Here is a 22,475-nt window from a genome sequence, read left to right as displayed (position 1 = left end):
GCCACACTGTATTTACATCGCCAGTAAGAGCTGTCAAACACGGAGATCAATAACACTCCCATGCAACTCCCCAAAATGCTGGGCAGAGACTACGCTGCTCCCAGACCCATTAAAACAAAGTCTCCAAGCCATGTGGTTGGGAAATGGAATCTCACGTTGCGAAACAAAAATCTAAATTGTGAAATAAATGTGAAACAGATGAATTTACGTAGGCCCAAGCCTGCAGTGAAGTGGAAAAAACGGTCTCATTCACCTCGACGGGGTAGGAACTTTTCAATGAGGTTAAAACCGATGAGCAGCAAGGCGGTGAGCGAGCCAAAATCCGTCCCTTACTAGACGGGCAATACTGGAACAGGGAGAGCGAGCTGCTAACCTACTTAAGTTTTGTTGGGAGTGTGGAAGATGACCGTCTAACTCATGCCAAATTCAAACATGTATTTTTCATGAGCTACAAGCCTAGAGCAACGCACAGGAAAGCTGAAGTTTAACTCTTCACCTAGCGAAGTAAATCCCTTAATTGCCCGCGTACAGCTTGAAATAGCACAGCGTTGGGGTAATTAACCAACTCCAAATAGTGTTTGGGCCAAAACAAAACACATTCATCAGGATAATCCTTATGAAGGACCTCCCTTCCTCTTTCCTGTAACAGTACAGTAAGGCTCTTCGAGTTCACCTCCAAAAGAAGTTAAAAGCTGAAAACTAAATTAAAAAACTAAAAATATGTAATTATTCTGTTCCCTGCTGGCAAGGTAACAACGCACCACCTGCTGGACAGGGCTTACAAAGCCCTACCAAGTCCAACTAACGAACTTGCCAGCTCGTAAAACTTATGTAAAAAGAAGGACGCAGTCATCAAAAGGCTTATGCCATCTCCATCTGCTGTGTAGGAGGAAAAGAACACAAGCATCTGGATTACTACAAAGGACCGGGGGAAAAGAAAATGCTCGTATGAAAGCTAGGAAGGGAAAGAGGTTAAGTCAGAGGTTGAGCGTTACCAGGCAGAAATTAGCTCGCTCTTTCCACATCGGGCAGCCCAAAATCACCACACCAGCAGCGGGATCCAGGCAGTCCCACACCACAGGCTCACCACTGAGCATCGACCCAGCGGCTGCCTTCTGCAGGACATGAGCCACGACTTCTTTTTTTACAGCACTGGAAGAAAACCCAACCTCCCTTCTGCTTTAGCTAGCTGCCATCACAGCGGGGCACTTCCTACCAGCAATGCCAGCTGATTGAGTCGTGTATGCACAGAGCGTGCACGGGAGCAGCTACGGCCACGCGCTGCCCTCTTGCTCAAACCCCAGAACAGGGAAGGTCAGGCCGTTACACTGCCAGCTGGGAACATCCAGTTTGCAACACAAAGAGCTCGTCTCCTAAAGAAAACACAGCTCCTGTCTGTCTTAATTCCAGCAGGGACAAAAATCTCCCAGGAGAGGAGAAGTTGGAAGCTGCTAAGGCGTGCTGATTTCGACCAGAAGTTGCCAGCCGCATTGCTGTCACCTCCAGAAACCAAAAAGCGCTTGGAAGAAGAATCAAACCCACGGCCATGCCATGCCACAGGCAAGGTGAAATGATACTTTGAAGTGTTTTAATGCCTTTTAATAGCTAGAGAGAGAGAAAAAGCTGTATTTGAAGGAGATGTGAATCTCATACTGATACTTAATGGACGTGAAGGCAGACAAAAACACGACGCTGTCCGGCTTTCTCCTCTTTGAAACTTCAGCTCAGCATGCAAATGCCAATTCACCCTATAGGATATGTTTTATTTATATTGCATCTGTTTAAACATCACGGGATAGGCCCTTCATACATTGAGCAACATTTGCAGGAGCTGGCACCGTCACGCGGTCAGATAACGCCCTGCTGGAAAGAGGCATTTTCTAACTGGGCCAGATCCCAGAGATCGTATTTTTAGAAGTGGATTTGTTTGCTTCTCCGGGTCAAAGATCAGTTTGCCACAATCAACGAGGAGCTCATTGAGGACAACCAGACAAAATAAAAAAAATCCTGCAGAGAGAAGAAAGCGTAGCTCTCACAAAATTAAGGCTAAAAAGAAATTGAAATCAGAAAAGCCAGCAGCATCGAGAAAGTTATAAATATGTTTAAAAATACATGGGTTGTTAGTTTATTAGGATTAAACAAACATCGAAGACAGAATTTGGTATGCACAAAGTTAATCTACCATCGTGGTTCGGGAAAATTTATGGGCTCAAATACTTGGAGGAGTTCAGGCATTCCTGAGACAGCAAGAAACGAACGTCTCCTAGGGACAGATGCCTCTCGCCACGTAAAGCCTTCACTCCAGACACCGCAGAAATCCTACACGGCACCTAGAGGCAGGCTTCCCAGATGTGACACCTCAATTAAAACCTCTGAGAAACTTCAGAAGTGAGAACTCCACCAACTCCGCGACCGTCCACGCCATTTTTAGGAGACGTTAAAAAAAGGTATTTGTAAGCCCTTGAGCTACTCCACGCACCGGTACCGTTGTGCCAGCTTTCTCCATGGAAAAAAAGGGAACTCATTAAATGTGGTTTGAGATAATTCATAATCAGAAGCTGTAGATACAAGAGCTAGTCTAGCATAAATCCACAACGCTGCCAAGAGGGACTAGTCCACCCACTCGTGCTTGATCCTCCCCCTCCCTCCACCAGCAGCCGTCATAAAAAAAGACTGGCAGAAATAACTTCTTCAGTCACATCAGCTCTCCAGTTCTGCTTACAGTTAGCGCCAGCATAAAATAGGGAAAAAAAAAGAAAAGAGGATAGGATCCGCTGGCATAAATTCCCAATGCCACTCCCCCATAGAGGAATGAGTTCTGGAGAAACTGGCTGGCCCGGCACGTCAGCTACTCCGTGGCTACTCCTACCCCAAACCAAAAGCTACGCAGAGGGAGAAGCTTTATTTGCACACCACCAGCGAGAACACGTGAGGAGGCATTCGGGTGTGCCTTAAATCCCTGAGCCAGCTTCCTTCAAGGCTATTCGCGTCTCAGGTTTTACTGCAAGTGCTCCCGTCCCCAGTAAGAGAAGAGGATGGTTGTGGCCATGCTGAAAAACGCTCCTGGAAGAACTGAGGGGAAGTTTCTTTTTATTACCCATGCACACACTGCTCTCACAGCTGCTGGAAGCAGATAAATTCTCCGTTTACCAACCGCTGCACCAACCACGGGCTGATCTCTGCCGGGATTATGTCGATGTCCCCGCAGTTGGCGCTTCCAGAGGACTTTGCTGGGCAAAGCTCGGTGGTTTCTGACGTGGCAATCACCAGGGGTGAGCTCGCCTTTGAGGAAGGGGGGTGAGAAGGGAGGTGACTTTGCAAAACGTGCAGCAAATTAGGCTTTAGGCTGATATAATTTGCACCCAGCCTGAGTATTTTCATGAAGCTTCTATTAAAGAAGCCGATGACTTTTGAAAGAAGTCCTTAAGAATAAACAACTCCAAAATGTTAGCTTTGCTTGGCACGGCCAGAGAGCAGCTGGGCAGAAAAGGGCACACACATCCCGAAGAGGATGTGGAAGGCGGACGTAGCCCTGCTGGAAAACCACGAGGCACCATGCCGGTACATGGCAAAAAGGGGTGGGAGTGCTGAGCAAGGAGCAGCTGACCGGAATCCGACTTAGTACTTATGTCAGGGTTGCCTGCGTCTTTTTTATGTTATTTTTTCCTAGAACCATCCCAGGGCAGAGTAGCAAGAGTTCAGCAACTAAGAACGGGGACTAAAATTTCCACCCAGTCCACGGAGGACTGAGATGTGCAAGGCCAACCACATAGAACATGAGCCCTGCCAACACAACGCAGCAACAGAGATGCTCTTGCCCAGCCCAGACACTAGAACTGTCTTAACCAAGAGGAAGAACCCCCCCACATACACAAAAACCACCACCAGAAGCCCTAAACCCTATTCCATAGAGCTGGAAACAACTTGAGAAATTTTTCTCCCTACAGCTCACTGCAGCTCCCACAAACTTTTAATTAACACTGATTTCAAACTGCCCTGCCGCGATATTTTAAGAGCAACGTGCACCTACAAGCTCCCCCCTAAAGCATTTCAAGAAGCTTCCTAGATTTCACTGCAAAGTTTCTTTCCTTTCTGTTGTGAAAGTTCCCTGCCTCACATGGCAGAAGGGCGTGAGGATGTGGAAATTTCTGCGTTGGAACACAGTAAGCCACGCACAATTGCTAGGTAGTACAGGAATACAGTGAAGAAATGGTATTTTCTGTTTGAGGCTTGGTTTAAATAGTTAACAGAGGATTTCTTAGCCCCAGCACGAAGAGCTGAGGAAGGACCTCTTGCTTAGTAAGTCAAAGGAAGCTCGAGACAATAGTGCACGTAAGCACGCACCCTGAGATACTATGTTGTTGTGAGGTTTGCCAACTTAATGCTCAAATTTATTTCCATCTTCTCAGCAGCCGTTACACAAACGCGTGCAATTTATTACAAATGCACTTCTGTCAAAAAGAAAAGCAGCTAAGCAAGTACAGCGTATAAAGACTTGCATTTAGCACCCACCTTACAGAAACGCACTCGTCAGATCACAACTGGCTGTGCTGGACAGCCAAACAGGCACCACTGTGCCCTGGTATGATAGCCATGAAAATCAGTTTCTCAGTTATATCTTCCAAGGATCAGTTGGTTTCGTGTTTTTTTAAACTTCTGATACCTTTATAATTGCCATACAAAGACAGGCGAAGGCCTTTGGTACAAATTAACCTCTCCTTAAGTGCAAAATGATGTGGGCACAGAAATCCCCATCGTTCCTCCTCGCCCCGCATCCCCTCGTGGCTTCGTCCTGCTGTGATGGTTCTTCCTCCGGGCACGCCAGGAGCTGAGCATTTTAACAACTGTACCATCACAGTGAGTGCCCCAGTAATTAATTTCTGTTCCAGTTGTGCTCAAGAACCCTACAGCACAGCCTGAACTTCTGACTGCAGCAAGGCACCGAGCAACCCAACTCCTGAGCAGCGAGAGGCCTCGGCTCCAGATTGGGAATGTCAGAATTGGTCTTTTCCTACCTCAGCAACTCTATGATGAAGTGCTGGTTTCATGATGATTTTATTTGCAGCTGACTAGCCAGCAAATTGATGTAGTTAGCACACGAGACTACCTGGAACCATTTCTTCTCATACTCAGGTGCTCGTTTCTGCACATCTAAGACTCAAGGACGTTTGAAATCCGGCTTCCTAAGTGATCTACACACTACGAACAAAAGCATCACAGCGTGCAGGCAGCTTCAGTGACGTTCCTGGAGGGTTCCAGAACAGAAATAAATCCCAGGCCTGATAAGAAGACTAAGAATAGCACAAACTCTACCCTTCAATATTCAGCAAAGATGAGGAGATTATGCTCTGCAGCTCATTGGATCTGTAGTCGATAGAGGAAACACTGCAGTAAAAATTCGCTAGAGTTCAGGACATCAACAGCCACTGCTGCTTAATTACAAAGTTTAGTTTTAATTTAAAAAAAACTTGCACCCTGCTAAGAAAATGCAGTTTAGCTGGTATTTGAACATGGAGATTGCTACTGATGGCATTTAACAGAGAAGTCCCTGACCTTGCACTTTCCAAATCTTGCTGAAATACCGGTAGCAGAGCCCACTAACGCTACACAAGGAGGTTGGAGGACAGCAGCATCAGGCACGCGTCCGGGTGAATCCCCTGTGCTGTCCCTGTGCTGTCTTCTGAAAGCAACACAGCCTTGTTGGGAGCGGTGTTGCTTAAACTAACACACGTATGGAAAAATCTGACCAAGGCCAAGAAGCAAGCTCAGGACTCCCATGATTTCACAGCACCGCAGCCATGTTTTTACGTGCCACTTTGCTTTTTCACCCAAAGGAGGAATCCACAGAAACCAGACTGACTGCATGTAAAGATGTAAAGCCACGAAAGAAGCCATAAATGCTTCTCTAATACTCCTTAGTGCTGTAACTTCACACTCAGTAAAATGTTCACCCAAAACACTGATGCCTGTAAAAGAAGTTAAAGAAGGCTACGTTCAACAGAACAGACTGAAGCCCCTCACGTCCAAACTGAGGTCAACCACAGAACCTTTTTTTTTTTTTTTTTTTAATCTAACTTGGATAAAAAAGTCCTCCTGGTTCCTGGCAGAAACACCTCCACTGGGTGAGCTTCCCTTTCAAAATTAAAATTTTGACATTTTAATTCAAACTCGGGGAGTTCAGAAAACAAAATCCAGGCCCAGGAAAACAACAAACCACAGAGTGATCTCAAGAACTGGCTGGTCAGGGAGCCGTGCTACAAGTCAGAACCGTTTGCCCGTGGAGCTGCATTATGGAATAGCTCCTTATTCTGCAGCACGATACATGAATCCATGCTCCAGCACACGACAGCTCCCAAAGCAGCCTTCCTTTCACGTTTGGCAGTCTCAAAATCCTGTACCAGACGGCAGGTTTTTTTAGAAGACAAACCGAAAGTCAGCAACAGCACTCCATCATGAGAGAGGAGAGCGGGCACTCAGTCAGCAATTCCTTACTCACGGGTCACATTTACCTAATCCAGCTTTTTTTCCTTCCACCTCGGGCTGCCTCCCAGGGCTTGACAGCAACACCAAACACAGGCTGGGGAGGAAAATCAGTTCGGAGAGCACACCCAAACCCAAAATGACAGGCACAGTTTTTACCCCCCACCAATTTCAGGCCATTTTCCAGGCACAGCGAGCCTTCTCAACCCACCTGGAACACAGGCTGCTGTCCTCAACTCACACACCTGGTTGTGTTCCTCGACCGCAATCAATCCAGGGAATAATTTCTCCAAGATTATGCGTGCTGAGTGTCAAGTAATGGCTAAAAGAGCGACTAAGTAAGGTGACAAACCACTCAATGTCTTCACTGCTCCTTCCTTTTCCTCCCAGCAGCTGTATTATTGAATTCAGACCAAGCTACACTTAAAAGCCATTGCTCCTACAAATTTCTACAGGCTGTAGTCAAAATATATACATTTATCATTAGAGGTTTATATTAACATGCAATTAAAATAAATCAAGCACTGGCTTGCTTTGGAAGCTGACAAAATTTGACCTCCAGCTAAGTACTGAATACACCACTTAGCCTCAACAGAAAAATCTTGATCACATCATAAAAATCAATCGTGGTGATAAAGTTAACAGCGCATTTCAACAGCGATTTGCTAAAAAGATGAATGTGCAGGATACGAAGCTATATTCCTTGCCACAAAAAAAAAAGAATCAGACTGTACATGCTGTCTCAGCAGTAACAACAGTCACCACGAGGAAAACGCGCTCTGCTCCAACTAGTTTTAGTCCTTAAGCAACTAATTAGTAATCACCATCTAGCCAGCTTTCATTAAGCTTGAGGGATATAAGCCATACACAGAACGAATGATCCATAATCCGGCAATGTTAACACCTCCTATGAAAATCTTACAACCTTAATGTTCCCCAAAAATGCCAGGGTTGGACGTTAGAGATCCTGCCAGCTTCGTCACACCGTGGGACCACAGCAATTAGCAGTTTACCTTCAGCCTTCTGCCAGCGAATAAAACTGCCCAGCCTCCTAAATAATGGCTGTGTTTCAACAAAAATTTCTTCACCTGACACAGCATTTGTGCCTTCACCTGGGAAGAAACTTCCACAAAGAGCTATCAGACTCCTGACGCCAATGTAAGGCATGAACTTGATCATTTTGTGCTATTTTTCACTTTCACCCTTCTGATCTTCTTCTTTTCTCATCACGTTTTCACTGAGCTGTCAGACAGAAAATCACCCAATATTTGTGCACTCAGCCTGGAGTTAACTATTTGCTGCAGAAATATTTTGTATCTGAAGTGCTCTATTTCAGCTCGCAGAGGAGAATTCTAGGCTACAGACGTGATGCAAGCAAGGAGGAAAACGCCTGGAAGGAAAAGAAAACTTGTAGAAACATCCAAAAAAAGCTACACAAGTGAAAAAACTTTTCAAATAGATGCTGAAGGGAAGCAGATCTGGGGATGTTTCTAGACATGGGGCCACTCAGCTCTCTTCATCAGTCAGTGTTTGCATCCCCAGACTGTTTTAGCAACTGGTAAAAGTATCGATTAACTGCAAATACTGCATGAGCACGTAACTCCAGACAGAAATGCTGACAAATTAAGTTGAAAAAATGACATGCAGGCTTAAAGGTGCAAAAGTTGTGGTTCTACAGCTGATGTGGAAGTCCTCGGGGCTACGTAACCAGAGGTACTTCAGAAACGAGCTGCAGCATTAAGGCGTTCAGCAAATGGACGAGGAGCAGTTTGCCCTGCCAGGAAAGCTGGACCCAGCACTCAGCAAGCAGAAAACAGAACAGAAAAGCCAACCTTTGTGTTAGACATTTCCCACCTCAGCTCAAGGGCGAGATCCTTCAAGACCTGGATCTGTAACAAGATCTGTACAAGATTTATGAAGCCACGAGATACAGACCTGACTCACCGCTGTCACCTGCTTGGAGTGAGGACTCGCAATCCCCTCCCACTAGCCTCAAACTCACATTTTGTCCTGCCACAGCTAGCTGGAATTCAGGATATTTTCAGGTTTTGATTGTTTGTTTTAAAATCCTACAGACCTTTCCCAAAAAGCAGCTCGTTAGACACATTCTCAGCACCTGCTCGCTAATGCTCTGTAATATCCTTGACTTGGAAACACGAGGGAGTCCATCCTTGGTTCAGGGTAAACCAGCAGTGGATGGTCGGTTTGTCTGAGCTGGAACTTTCTGCCATCACTTAGTGAAAAAGAAAAAAAATGCATTCTCACTTTGGAAGGCTCCCAGTCACTCCTAATTTGACAAGCAAAGTATCTTTTGCTTACTTTACTTTCCCCTTATTTCTCCAGTAAGCCTTTTAGGAAAGAAACAAGAGTTATGCAGGCTTCAGCACTCGATATAGCACCTCGTGAAGTGTCACACTGGAAAAGACTGGAATTGCTGGAATAGCTGAAGTCCAGAGGGAAATAAATAACAAGGGGTTGCAACAAAAAAGTGACTGACTTTTAGGAGAGGGCCAGTGATGGATTGAAACATCAGCTGAGAAATTGAATCATCAGCTTCGAAACCCATCTTACAGTCTTAGGAGTACAAGAAATAACTTAGAGAAGTGTCAATAAAAAAAAAAAGTCCGAAAATATAAAAATAAATAAATAGATGTTTTGACCTTCTTCTACAGAAGTATCACACAGGAAGACCCAAACGACTGGAGATCTGAGCAACAGCAATGGGATGAAAGCTCCTAGCAAAGCTGCATGACCGGAATAATGCAGTTTTGTTTTTGTTTTGTTTTTTTTTTAAAAAAAAAAAAAAAAAAAAAAAACTCTTGTTAGTCCGTGTGAAAGTGCCAGAAGGACCTGGGCGCATTTGCCAGCTGCAAGATGCCATGAGTCAGGAATCTGATGCAACCACTGGAAAGCCGTGGTCCTAGGACAGAGCACTGAGGCACTTTCCAGCAGAGAAGGGCACATGATTGCCACTGCAGGGAGCACGGCACCGCTCCTTGTAGTCACCAGCAGCGAGTTTGAAGTGAAGCAAGTACAAAAAGCATCTTTTTCTATTTCAAGTACAAAATCTTTTCTATTGGAAAGATCGGGATACAGAGTGCTTCTCCCCAAAAACAAAGAGAGAGCTTTTGGTCCTCTCCCTTACCAAAAAAAGGAAGATTGAACGGGGGTTATATTACCTTCTATAAATTGTTTATTCCCTCCCTGTCCAAAAAAAGAAGCGCCTGAGCTCATCACTTTCTGCAGACAGCCAGAGGAGAGAGAAGGGAATAAAGTCCAGGTCTGCCTCTCTCAGGGCACGTGGAGCTACACCAGAATTTTGCGTGGCTTGCACCAAGTGACCACACTGCTGGTGGCTGGGAAATCCTCAGGGTGGTTCCTTGTGGGACATCAGGCAGCTGTCTCCCACGTGGCTCCTTTATTTTGGGGAGAAACCATGAAGAAGCAAGGCAAGATCCGATGAGGAAGCGTCAGCGACTGGCTGGGCTGAACGGTTTCCAAGCTGGACAGGCTGAAGCCTCTCGCTACGGAGTGCTCCCTGGAAACACCACATTTCAAGAGCAGATTTGCTCTTGGACCAGTTTTCTTCCCAAGGAACAACTTGCCCCAAAACTCAGGCTAAATTAGACATCAGACCAACTCTTTCAGATCAGCACGCATAGTTTTAAGTGCTTTCTCCAAGCCGGTGTAGCTGCTGGTAGCTACAAGGTAGCAGAGGACAACTCCAGCCATCTGTGAACCCCTAGGGCTGTTCTTCTGCAGACTGGAGAAGGACAATCCTCACCTGACGTGTGGAAAGGTTTGTGCAGATGAACGTGGCACTGCTAACGTGGCCAGAAATTGGTTGGGCACTTACCAGTCCCCTTGTACCAACCAAGCACAAGAGAAAAATTAACGCTCACTGCGAGAAAATGCTCAGCTGCTTACAGAAAACCGGCGGTTATCAACAGATTGCTGATCCTAAACGAGACAGGTGTGTGAAAAACAGGGTGGGTTTTTTGTTTGTTGGCTTTTTAGTGAGGAATTGCAGTTATTGGGTGACTTTGGGTGTTCTGAAAAGTTTCAGTGTCACCCCAGCATCCCAAACGCAGAAGACAGACACTGGATATCCAGTTCCTTCTACGGACGGCAGCGATGAAAATTTTCTATCTCAGTTTTGGGTTTTACATTTAAAACCACAAAACTGTTTAAGACACGTGTTTAAATCACACTTGGCTGACATAGGGAATGCACTCCACTCCCAACACCACAGCAGCAAGCTCCCAATGCAGGCCACACACTGAACAGAGTCGCGTGTTCCTACGTATGGGACCATCAGAGAGCCTTTAGGGTTAGAGTAGAAACACTAAATTCTTAGTGAAAACCCCATAACTCCTTAATAGGCCTTCCCCTTCAGGCCACGTTCAAGCTTTCTCCCAGAAAGAGCTGGAAAACAGCCCCAGCATCGCCGGGACTGCACGGCAGGTGCCACGAGAGCATTAAATCCTCGCAAGAAGGTGGCAAAAAGGGCTAAGGGGAGCCTCAGAGAGGAGCATCGAGGAGAAGCAGAGTTATCTTTGCGTGTTGCATCAGGGAGATCAATACTGGACTGTCACCCTTCCTTCAGCAGCCAACAATTTCTAACTACAAGCAGGATAGCAGAGCTGGAAAAAAAAAATGCTTTAACAGCTTTTTAACATAAAAAAAAGGCCAGGAGGATTACTTCATTATCGCCAAAAAGAATTAATTAGAAAGGAGCTCGGGTCGTTTTCATATCTAAAGAAGCAAAGGTACGGGAAGATAAAACCACTGCGGGTTGAGGCAGCAAAACTTTTGTTAAAGTTTCACCTCCTTTTGGCAAAGGGAGATAATCCGTGAAATTAACAATTAACAGCTAAATTACCCGCTGCTTGGGGAGCCCGGGTGGCAGAGCGACCTCAACCCCAGGTTACTGAACTCGGTGAGCCGAGGCTCCGCGGCCAGCACGGTGCCCAAATGAAGCATTCCCCAAAATCCCCCAAGACCTAAAGGGCTGCGGGAAGGGGCAGCAAAACCCAAACGGCCAGACCGCGTTGTTTTCATCCCAAATTTTGGTTTCAGTAAGCAGGGAAAGTTAACAGGCCCTGCCAGGAGGCCGAGGATCCCACTGAGGGTGGGCACACGGCCGCAGTGCAGCACTGAGCCATCGACCCGAAGCACAACCCCGGGCTGCCCCTAAATCCCCCAAAATCGCAGCAAGCGGGGCGCCAGGTGGCCCCTTTCCCCCAAAACCCCTCATAAATCACAGCTCCCCCCCAAATTTCTCTCCACACAGCCCCAAGCTCACCACTGACCCCAAACACAGCCCCCCCCAAGCTGCCCATCACCCCACAGACCCCCAAATCCTACTAAACACCCTCCCCATTCACACAATCTCCCCCAAAACCTCCTACTTCACCCCACGTAACCCCCCAAAACCTTTTCATCACTCCCCCCAAACTTTCATAGCCCCCAAAACCCCTCCCCACACACAGCCCCCCAAACTCTTCTACCACCCCTCACTCTCACACATATTCCCATGTCCCTACTGAGCCATACACAGCACCCCAAAACCTTTCCAGCTCCTCTCCCAATCTCACACAACCCCCCAAAACCCTTCTGGACACCCCCTTTCCTACACACAGCCCCCCAAAACCCTGTTGAACACCCCCTTTCACACAAAGCCCCCCAAAACCTTATTGAACACCCCCCTTTCCCACACACAGCCCCCCAAAAACCTTTTTACCCCCTCCCTCTCACCCACAACCCCAAAACCCTACACAACAGCCCCTCCTTCACACAGCCCCCCAAAAACCTTCCCACCCCCTTTCTCCCACACACAGCCCCCCAAAACCCTACTGAACACCCCTTTTTCCCACATAGAGGCCCCCCAAATCCCTCCCCACACAAAGCCTTCCAAAAACCTTCCCGCACCCCTCCCCTCACACAAAGCCCCCCAAAAACCTTTTTACCCCCTTTTCTCTCACACACACACCCAAAACCCTACTGAACACCCCCTCCCTGTCACACAGCCCCCCAAAATCCTTTTTATCCCCCTCTCTCTCACCCACACCCCCAAACCCCACAGAACACCCCCATCCCACACAAAACACCCCCTATCCCTTTCCCACACAGCCCCCAAACCTCTTTTTATCCCTCTTTCTCTCACCCACAGCCCAAAACCCTACAAAACACCCCCTCCCTCTCACACAGCCCCCCAAACCCCACAGAATGCCCCTATTTCCCTCACGTGCATCCCCAAAACCCCACAGAACACCCCCTTCCCTCACAAACAACCCCCAAAAAACATTTCTACCCTCATTTCTCTCACGCACAACCCCAAAACCCTACAAAACACCCCCATTTCCCTCACCCACACCTCCCAAAACCCCTTTTCACCCCCCCCTCTCTCACCCACCACCCCAAACCCCTAAAAAACACCCCCATCCCGCCCAGAAACCCCCACAAACCCCACAGACCACCCCCTTCCCTCACACACAGCCCCCCAAACCCCTTTTTATCCCCCTTTCTCTCACCCACAGCCCCAAAACCCTACAAAACACCCCTTCCTTCACACACAGCCCCCCAAACCCCACAGAACACCCCCATTTCCCTCACACACAACCCCAAACCTCGTCAGAGCACCCCCATCCCCCCTAAAACCCCCCCAAACCCCACAGACCACCCCTATTTCCCTCACAACCCCCCCCAAACCCCACAGACCACCCATATTCCCCTCACAAACCCCCTCAAACCCCTTCCACCCCCCCTCCCTTCACCCCCATCCCCCCCTCACCCCCTTTCTCCCCTCAGCGCCCCTTTTCCCCCCTCAGAGCCCCCAAACTCCCCTCAGCGCCCCCCCCCCCCCGCCAGGCCGCAGCCCCCCAGGGCAGGCCGTACCCTATTCCCCGGATCCCTCCGGATCCCCCCGACCCTTCCCCGTCCCCCCACAGCTCCCGGGCCTCTCCCCGGGCTCACTCGGGCAGGTATGAGGAGGAGAAGCTGCTCCAGCGGTGCAGGCCGTAGCCCAGCACCCGGCTCTCCGGGCCCGCCGGCCCCGCCGCCGCCATCTTGGAGTCGGCGCCCGCGGCCCGGCAGAGAGCGCGGAGGGGAGGGGAGGAGGCGGGGCTAAAGGGGGGAAAGGGGGAGGGGCTTGATCTTAAAGGGGCCGCGGCTCTGATTGGGGTTATGGGTTGGGGGATATGGGGTTGGGGGATATGGGGTTGAGGTTGGGTATAGGGAATGGGGTTAGGGGGAGGTTTGGTGTTGTGAAGGGGATATGGGGCTGATGGAGTTGTGGGGGGAATGGCTCGTGGGGTTGTAGGGGGATATGGGGCTCAAGGGGTGTATGGGGCTGTAAGGGAATGTCCTATGGGGCTGCAGGGGTATATGGGGCTGCGGGGGTATATGGGGCTGTAGGGGAATGTCCCATGAAGCTGTAGGGGTGTATGGGGCCCAAGGGGTGTATGGGGCTATAAGGGAATGTCTTATAGGGCTCAAGGGGTATATAGGTCTGTGGGGGAATTGCCAATGGGGCCCAAGGGGAATGTCCTATAGGGCTGTAGGGGAATGTCCCATGAAGCTATAGGGGAATATGGGGCCCAAGGGCTAGAAAGGAATGTCCTATGGGGCCCAAGGGGTATATAGGGCTGAAGGGGAACGTTCTATGGGGCCCAAGGGGGATGTAGAGCCCAAGGGGTATATGGGGCTGTAGGGGAATGTCCCATGAAGCTATAGGGGTATATGGGGCCCAAGGGGAATGCCCTATGGGGCTGTAGGGGGATATGGGGCCCAGGGTGTATATAGGGCTCTAGGGGAATGTTCTATGGGGCTGTAGGGTAATATGGGGCCCAAGAGGTGTATGGAGCTATAAGGGAATGCCCCCTGGGACTGTAGGGGGATATGGAGCCCAAGAGGTATATGGGGCTGTAGGGGGATACAGCCAAGGGGGATACATCCCATGGGACTGAAGGGAGATCATGGGGCTGTAGGGTTATGCCCCATGGGGCTGTGGTGACCTATGGTGCCCAAGGGGCCTATGGGGCTTTTGGGGGTTCCCCATGGGGCTGTAGGGGACTATGGGGCTATAGCGGGCTATGGGGCTGTAGGGGGATGCCCAGTGGGGTATGGGGCCCAGGGTGTGGGGAAGAGGGCCTGTCAAAATCGCTCCTGCAGTGATCCCCGTCCCCCTTTTCCCCGGCTCTGTGTGGTTAGCCGGGTGTTGCTCCGTGTCTGCTTCGTGGGAAGGCCCAGGAGAAGCTTGTTTTGACAATCCTGCCAGTTTTAACAGGCTGTTTGTTGCCTTTTATTTATTATTTTTTTCCCCCAGAAAGGAATTGGAGTAATTAAAGCCCCCATAAATAACAGGAAACACATAAACAAAAGTAAATAGCGAGTAAAAATGAAAAGGCACCGGGTGGTGCCCAGATTCAACGCGTGACCAACAGCCCCAGAATTAGTCAGATTTAAATTTTTTGGGGGTGATTTTTTTTTCTCCTTCAGGCCGTACAACAGCTCGTCTGCGTGCTTGGCGGGGAGGTAGCCTGGAGGTCCAGACGGTGGGAAGGAACCCAAGTGGTTTCCCAAGTCTTGCACATTGTCATATTTATTAACTTTATTTTATTTTTTTTTTTTTTTTTTCTCTCAATGCTGCTGAGGAGCTCACCATCAGTGCCAGGACCTCTGGGTGTCTGCGCTGTGCTGTCCCTGGTTTAGAGGGAAGCTCCCATATTTTCCCCAGCCCCATATTTAGAGGGAAGCCCCATATTTTCCAGCGCTTTTGCCTACTGTGTGGCCGCGCACCGGGAGGCTGGACCTGAAATCCCAAACACCTACATAATCCCAAACACCTACATGTACATAATTCAGCACATAAATCGGATATTCCTTGACAGGTTTCACTCTTGTTACCCCTTTTTTCTTGTAAGAGGGGAACGCTTTCACCCAGAGCCCCCATTAAATCACAGGGGAGGCTTTAGGACATCCTGGGGCAGCTCTGGGATGCTCAAGAAACCAGAAGAGATATTTCAAGACCGGGGGGGGGGGAAGAAAATAAACCACCAGCAACTAACCAGCTGTCGGTTGGAAGTGACAGATTGAGGAGATGTTATCAGGCAGGACAGCAAGATGCCTGGCTAGATTAAATTAATGCAAGGATTTTTATTTTTTTTCCCCCTCCTTTATTTTAGGAAAGCGAGTGAGAACGCGGCAACAAAACCCGGCTGCGGGTGAAAAATTCGACCAGCAGCCTCAGAGGCTGAACATCAGCCGAGTATTTAAAAACCAAGGGGAAACGGTGAGGGCTTCATCTCCAGACCCCTTCCCAGGAGCAGGGGGCACCGTGGTTTTGGTGCATCAAAGCCCCATGGTGCTGAAAAAGCACAACAAAAACCTGCACACGATGCACCACCTTCCTCTGCTGCTGCACTAATGAGGATTTTAGAAGTTCGTAGCCTTCCTGTGGCATTTAAGCTTTCACTTATCTAAAATTCTTCTAGCCCGTGGGTCCTTTTTTATTTTATTTTTTTTTCCCCTGCCACTTACTGCAGGAGCATTTGAGAAAACAGTTCAGCAAGGACCTTGCTGATAATATTCTCCCAACCCCAGGGGAAGGGATGCTACCCCAGCGTCTGGGAGCCTGGCTAACAAGCAGCCCGAGAGGAGCGATGCCATATGAGACCTGTAACCTCCGAATGTGAAATTTTGGAGATGGCAAATGAGCGGTGAGTGCCAGCCCTGCGGCAGGGAGGAGGCAGAGGCAGAGCCAGCAGCTCCCCGCTCGCCGCTGCACGGAGCAAACCGCCCCGGGATTTTCTCCGCCTGGCGTCCTGTTACCGCCTGGATCAGGATGCGGACTCCAAGCCAGCTTATTTTTAGCACATTTTGGGCTTAAAGCGCAGCAAAAGCTGGTGAAATATGCAGTACTGACAGCCCTGGAAAAAATAAATAAATATCTTTATTCGTCTGCAGCATGGGAAGGCTGCGAGGAAGCAAAGCGACTGCAAGCTGCAGAGCTGCAAGGCGACTCTCCCAGCTTCTCGGGCTCAGCCTGCCCGGCTCTACGCAGTTTTAGGCGGTGGCAGGAGAGGGTTTTTTCCACGCTCAGAGAGGGCCTTGCACGGCCGGGAGGAGCCCGGTGTGCTGCGGGTTTGGACAGCTCGCGAGGCTCCAGCTGAGCTCGCTGCATCTGCCCCAGCTCAGCGGCGGGGCCGTAAAAATGGGAGAGACTCGGAAAACATGAGTGCCTGACCCCGCTCTGCGAGGCTTTTGCTGCGTTAATACAACACGGGATTCACAGTGATGGCAGGGATGCTGTCCTGTGCCAACTCCGGCAGCCTCTCAGACCCGCTGCTTTGGGGAAAAATAATGCAGAAAGGGCACTTAGGAAGCAAAAAACGTGCAGGGCCGGTCCTGTCCCCATCGCTTGGCATCTGGCTGAAATCCTCCAGCAGGGTTTGGTGTCTGCAGGACCTGATGGATGGGGCCGTGGAGCAGAACTGAGCAGCACGTGGAGGAGCATGCCAGGAGGTCCTTGGATGGGTGCCTGGGACAGTAGCTGGGATCACCCGGAGAGGCCAGGGTGACCCCAAAAGCTGTCCCCTGCCTCCCTCTGCCAGGAGGATGCGCACACGGCGGTAACCTGCTTGTCGTCAGCCACGGACAGCTCAGGGATTTGAGGATTGCTTGTGTCTGCCTCGAGACAAATACCTCGTGTGTGTGTGTGTGTGTGTGTGTGTGTGTGCGCTCCTCTGCTGCGCGTGTGTTTCGAGTTTCCTCATGCAAAACCTGCGTGGGTGTTGAGATATGTAATGAGCGCATAGTTCAGGATGAAAACAAGTTGCGTGGAGGAGCCAAGTAACGCCAAAAAAATGAAAGCAACACAAACAACAACATGGCACGCAGCCATACCAGCTAGACCGTGGGCCAGCCGGATCTCACGTCCTCCCTGGAGCTGCGGAGCCCATCAGCTGTTGGAAAAAGAGACCTTTAAAGACGAGCGGGAGGAAATAGCATTGGCAGCGCTGGTCACAGCGTGTTTCCTTCCAGCGCGGGACGGAGCCAAGGACATGAGGCAGAGCTGTGTAACGTTTGGGGTCTCGTTGCTCAGCCCTGAAGTAAGGCGAAAACCTCCAGTGGGTTGCAGTTGTGTAAACTCCTATTGTTCTGCGAGCGGAAGGGGAGTGCTGGCCTGATGGGGTATTGTCACACCAGATTTTGGCAAGGCTTGCTCACCTCACCGAGCTCCCTCTGCAGAGCCAGGGCTTGGTTTTAACCCAGGGCTGCAGGGGGTAGAACTCTGCCTGGCTGTGCTGCAGCCTTGGCATCTCCCAAAGCCAAATGTGTGCTCCCTCCCATAGGATCTTCAAAGAAAAATACCTACAGGACAGAGCAGGAGCAGGGGCAATTCCAGAATCGCTCCCCAAAGCGGCCTCGCTAATTATTCTGTCTCATTTTGATGACATGATGGAGGAAAAAAAAAATGGGAAAGCTTATTGAGGTTTGGAAAAAAAAAACTGGAAAAGTTTACCCATCTTCTGCGGGGTCTGGATGTGTTTCCATACTAAAAAGGGGTGAGAGCAAGCCTCAAAAACAGGTTGCTTCATTTCTCCCTCCCCCATTTGGAGAGAGGGATCACCTGTAACTCCTTGTAACGCAGTAAAACCATGCCTCCTTCAGCATAATAGCAGAGCTGCTCTTATGGAGGCCCTGATCCAAGCATCTGCTCCCAGGCCGTGCACTTAAATACCTGCCCGAGCCCTCTTCACCAGCTCTCGCAGCATCTGTCCTTTGGTTAAAGGCTTAAATCAGCCCAAGAGCTCGCTGGCAATCCGGAAGATTGAAAGGGGCCTTAAATACCAGAGCCTCCACGTGCGTATTGGCATCGTTCTTTGCATAAAAGCCAGCTTGAAAAGGCTTGTTTTACAAAGCACAAGCGCACTTTTTTTTTTTTTTTTTTAATATTATTTGCATCAAGGTCAGTAACTCAGCTCCATTCATCCGTCTCCAGCTGCAAAGCAACGTGCCCCAGACAAGGGGGGAAAGCGCATCTGAGTCAGAAAATAATACTTAAGGGATGCGAGCGGCTCTGAGCCGCGTCAAGAAAAAAAAAGATCCTGGTGCCCTGGCATGCTCAGCCCTGGCTGAGTTGAAACAGGCTGCTGGAGGGCAGGAAAAGCTGCGGAGATGGGCACAAATGTTGTCCCGGGTGCTTTGGGAGGATGTGCCTCTCGAATATCACCCCCTTGTCACCCTCTCCAGCGCTCGCGCACCCTCGGTGCCTCTTCCCTCTTCCAAGAGCAGCGCCTGGGCGTTGTGATTATTTCTCTGAATCACCCAGAGAGGATGCTCCGGCCTCTGTTTCAGATGCAAAATGTGCCTTGGAATTCAATAGTTGCTATAGTGCCGTAATTACGCTTTTTATGGAGTACTTAGTCACAATGGCTGGAGCGCCTGTTATTAGGCTTGGACTCCTTCTGCTGCTGTATTTTAAAGACCTTTCTGTTAAGCACCTTCTCCCTGCTTTAAAAATAGCTTGTTTCAGCACTTGTGTGCCTCCAGAGACAGCCCCAGCTCATGGCACTGATGGAGCACAAGGGCAGGGTTTGCAGCCTGCTCTCTGCACCCCAGGAGTTGCGGTGTCCTGGCCTTGGGTGCTCCAAAACACACTCCAAAGTCAGCTTAAGCAACACCAGCAGGATATTTCCAGGATCTGGGCGCTGCTGAGCACTAATCCTGGCAACATCTGTGTGGTTTGGAGAGGGCTCGCAATGCCTGCTCAGGGCACTTGCACCTTCCCTTTGGCAGCATGGAGAAGGGTGGACTCCTTGGGTGCTCCTCCTGGAAGATGATTGAACCTACAGCAACAGGACATGATCTGGGCAAAGATTAGTCCTTCTGGGGTGCTGCTCTTCTGGTGCCCACTCCAGAAGAAGCCCAGCTGCAGTGCAGGCAGCTGAGATAGGTAAGATGAGCACCGTGCTCCACGCCACTCCTCCGACCAGCAGGGATGCTCTCCGCCCTACACCACGGGATCAGCCTTTCCCCTTTCTTCACCTCTTTTTGTGCCCGGGTTTCCCCATCTGGAGAGCGGAGCCAACTGCTTAATTGCCTACTTTCTAAGGAGTCAGGCGGGATAATTAGCTGGTGTTTGGGTAATGCGTCATAGGGCAGGAGCGCTAAGTGGTGCTGCTGTCAGCAGCACAGTGGGAAGCGAAGGGCTCAGTCTTGGTTTCCAGTCGGGGATGTCAGGGTGTCCCCGGGATCATCGCTCCCACTCACTGGTCTGCTGGGAACTTGGGCGAAGAGTTTAAAGGAGGAGGATGCCAAGGGCAGCAGTGATCCAGGAGGAGAGCTGTGACAATAGCTCGGTGGACTTTGGAAAGAGAATGATGACAAAGGCAGGGAACATGCCTGGGGCAGCACAGAAAGGGCTCGTGTATGCAAGCACAGCATAATTCTTGATCAGCAACATCCTCCGAGTCGTAAAAGTGCATCGGAGAAAGTTTTCTTACCATGCATTTATTGCGTGTGTGCAGCACGGTGGGAAGCACAGGACAGAAACCTTTCTCTGTCTCCCCGGAGACTGAAGTAGCCTCGACCTAAAAAGAGATTTTGCATCTTTAATTTTTATTATTCTGCAGATTTCTTTAAAGATGAACTTTAAGCCTTCCTCATGTCCGTTGATGATAACTGATGAGGTTTCAATGGTGCCTTCTTGAGGTTAAACGTCCAAGAGACGCTTTGGTTAAGAGTCAGCCTTTCAGAGCGGTGCCTTATCTCTCTTCTGCTCCCGTCTGCTTAATTTGGAGCGAGTGCCCAAGAGCGGTGCAGCTAAGGAAAGAATCCTGGGCTGAAGCTCTCGAAGCTTTCAAACGACCGGCAGACCCTTCAGCGCCGCCTTGTTTTCGCCGTGGCTGGAACAGCGCTTTCCGTGACTCACTGCTAATTACACTGGGCTTTTACAAACAAATGTTTTTAACCACGTTGGATTTGGAAAAGAAAAAAAAAAAAAAAAAGAAAAACTCTTCAACCCTCAGCTCTGTCCCTGCACCATCCTGGAAAAGCTGCTGTGATTTGGTGTCCCACCTCTGCGAGCAATGCTCCTGGGCTTTCTGGCCATGCCAGGGAAGCCCATTCTGCTCCTCCTGCCTCTTTTCTAAATGAGCTGACATTTCTCACGCTCTCTATTTATTTTCTCATCCTGGAGACGGTCTCACACTTTGATCCGCGCAAAAGATGACTTTTCCAGGGAGGTTCTTGGGCTCTCCCTGTTTCCTGCCAAGTGGCCAGCCACAGGCCACTTGGAGAAGATGCCAGCTCCCTTCTCATCTTCCCAGCAGTGCTGAACCCGCCGCAGACCATCTCAGCAGCTTCTCTGCGCCCTGCAGGGACGTCTCCGCATCCAGGAGCGAGGAGAAGAGGAGCACGGACAGCCCGGAACCGATCCTCCCCGCCGCTTGCATCCACCCCTCTTTGCAAGCTGCCCGTAAGGATGAGTGATGCCTGACCTCCGGAAAAGCAGAGCATCCTTTCGTTTGCCAGCCCTGACGATATGAAAGCTGGCAGGCACGCCGCCGTGGGTGAGTCGCCGGCCGTGGAGGAGCCGCGTGCCAAACCCGCCGCCCCATCACGGCTGCTCCCCGGGGAGAGACCGTGCCCAGCCTCTGCCTCTGAAGTCTCTAAAAGCCTGCTTTATCCTCAAGAACCGCTTCCTGTTGTGTCTGTTCCTGTGTTTGTATTAAGGAGGTGGAAATACTGGCAGCGCTTCTGGGAAGGGCAGGGCTTGGGGAAGGATGTACCTATTTATCACGACCGTCCTCCGAACCGTGGCTTGGATGCTCTTTCCACTTGAGACCCTCGGGCTCAAGTGGAAAATAAAGGGGACTCGCTGCTCCCATGAAGTGGGATGAGTTTTTTTCAACCAACAGATAAATTTATATGAAGAAATAAGCATCTCCTTTCAGGGCAGGGCATTCTGGGCATCACGAGTTGCACATTTTTTCCTCCAGACTTTGCTCCAGCAGCAAATCCACCCAAACAGCCTCATCTGTCCTGTCCAAACCCCAACCCTAAGAGAAACCAGGGGCAGCAGCTGCTTGCAGAGGGGTGGCACACGGGACAAGGCCATCACAGCTTCTCCTGTGCCCTTCACACTGGGTCTGTATGCGCAGGAGCAAGAGGAAATGCTGCTGGAGCCGGGGGGCTGCCAGGCTTGGGGGGGATGGCATAGGGATGGTCCAGAAGCAAGATCCAGCTGCTCATGTTGCGAGATGGCCATTATTTCCTACAGATCCCAGCGTTTTTAGCCCATTAGAGGGAAGCATTTCTGTTTTCTGGAGGCAGGAGAGCCGCGTACCCGGTGGGAGGCTTTGCTTCTCACCACGCTCAGCTTCTCCTGCTCCATAGGAAGCTGCTTCCCAGGAGCCACAGATGGGCATGGAGTGGTGCCTGAGCCCGTTCCGATACTGCTCGTCTCTGTGGTTGTGTGATTTTGCAATCTGCTTCCTGGGGAGAGGAGGGACACAGAGGCCTGTGACTGCTGAAGGCTTGGGACAGGCTCCTGCTTGCAGGCAGGCATCAGCGTGGGCTTGGCAGCCAGCGCTGGGTTTGTGGGCAGCCGCCTGAGTGCCATCCCTGCTGATTTCCTGACCTGCTAACGGGGTCTCAGGGACCTCTCCACATGGCTGAGAATGAGGAGATAAGAGGATGACCCAAATCACCATGTCCTTCAGTGTGGGCACCTGGAAATGCCCCGTTCAGAGAGCGTTCGCCTAACATATACTGGAGAAAGGCAGGTTCCTCATCCAGCGTGGGTTTCCCCTTGTTGGTTTGGATCAGGGGACGGGGTGACATCCAAGCAAGGAATCTGTTTGCCCCGGAGTTGTGCTGCATTGCCATGAGCCAAACAGATCCTGGTTTCTCCCAGTTCTGGGTGCACAGCAGGAAGGGCAGCTTGCCTGTCTCCAAATGGGACACCTCCCAAGGGACCTTGCTTCCTG

At 50.1% G+C, this 22,475-nt stretch overlaps 1 protein-coding gene across 2 annotated transcripts in view; it reads right to left on the bottom strand.

The window, feature by feature from the left end:
- Positions 1 to 13,553, bottom strand: part of MKLN1 (muskelin 1) — a 100,541-nt gene extending 86,988 nt beyond the window's left edge. For both annotated transcript variants that reach the window (XM_082769125.1, XM_082769124.1), the window contains exon 1: positions 13,456 to 13,553. In XM_082769125.1, coding sequence (XP_082625251.1) covers positions 13,456 to 13,547 — 92 coding nt within the window. In that variant the 5' untranslated portion in view covers positions 13,548 to 13,553. The remainder of the gene's footprint in view (positions 1 to 13,455) is intronic.
- Between the last annotated feature and the right edge of the window lie 8,922 nt (positions 13,554 to 22,475).

The sequence above is a fragment of the Aythya marila genome (assembly GCF_965140915.1).
Source record: "Aythya marila genome assembly, chromosome: 1".
NCBI lineage: Eukaryota > Metazoa > Chordata > Aves > Anseriformes > Anatidae > Aythya > Aythya marila.
The sequence above is the reverse complement of the archived record's forward strand: the minus strand, read 5'-3'. Positions and strand labels throughout refer to the sequence as shown.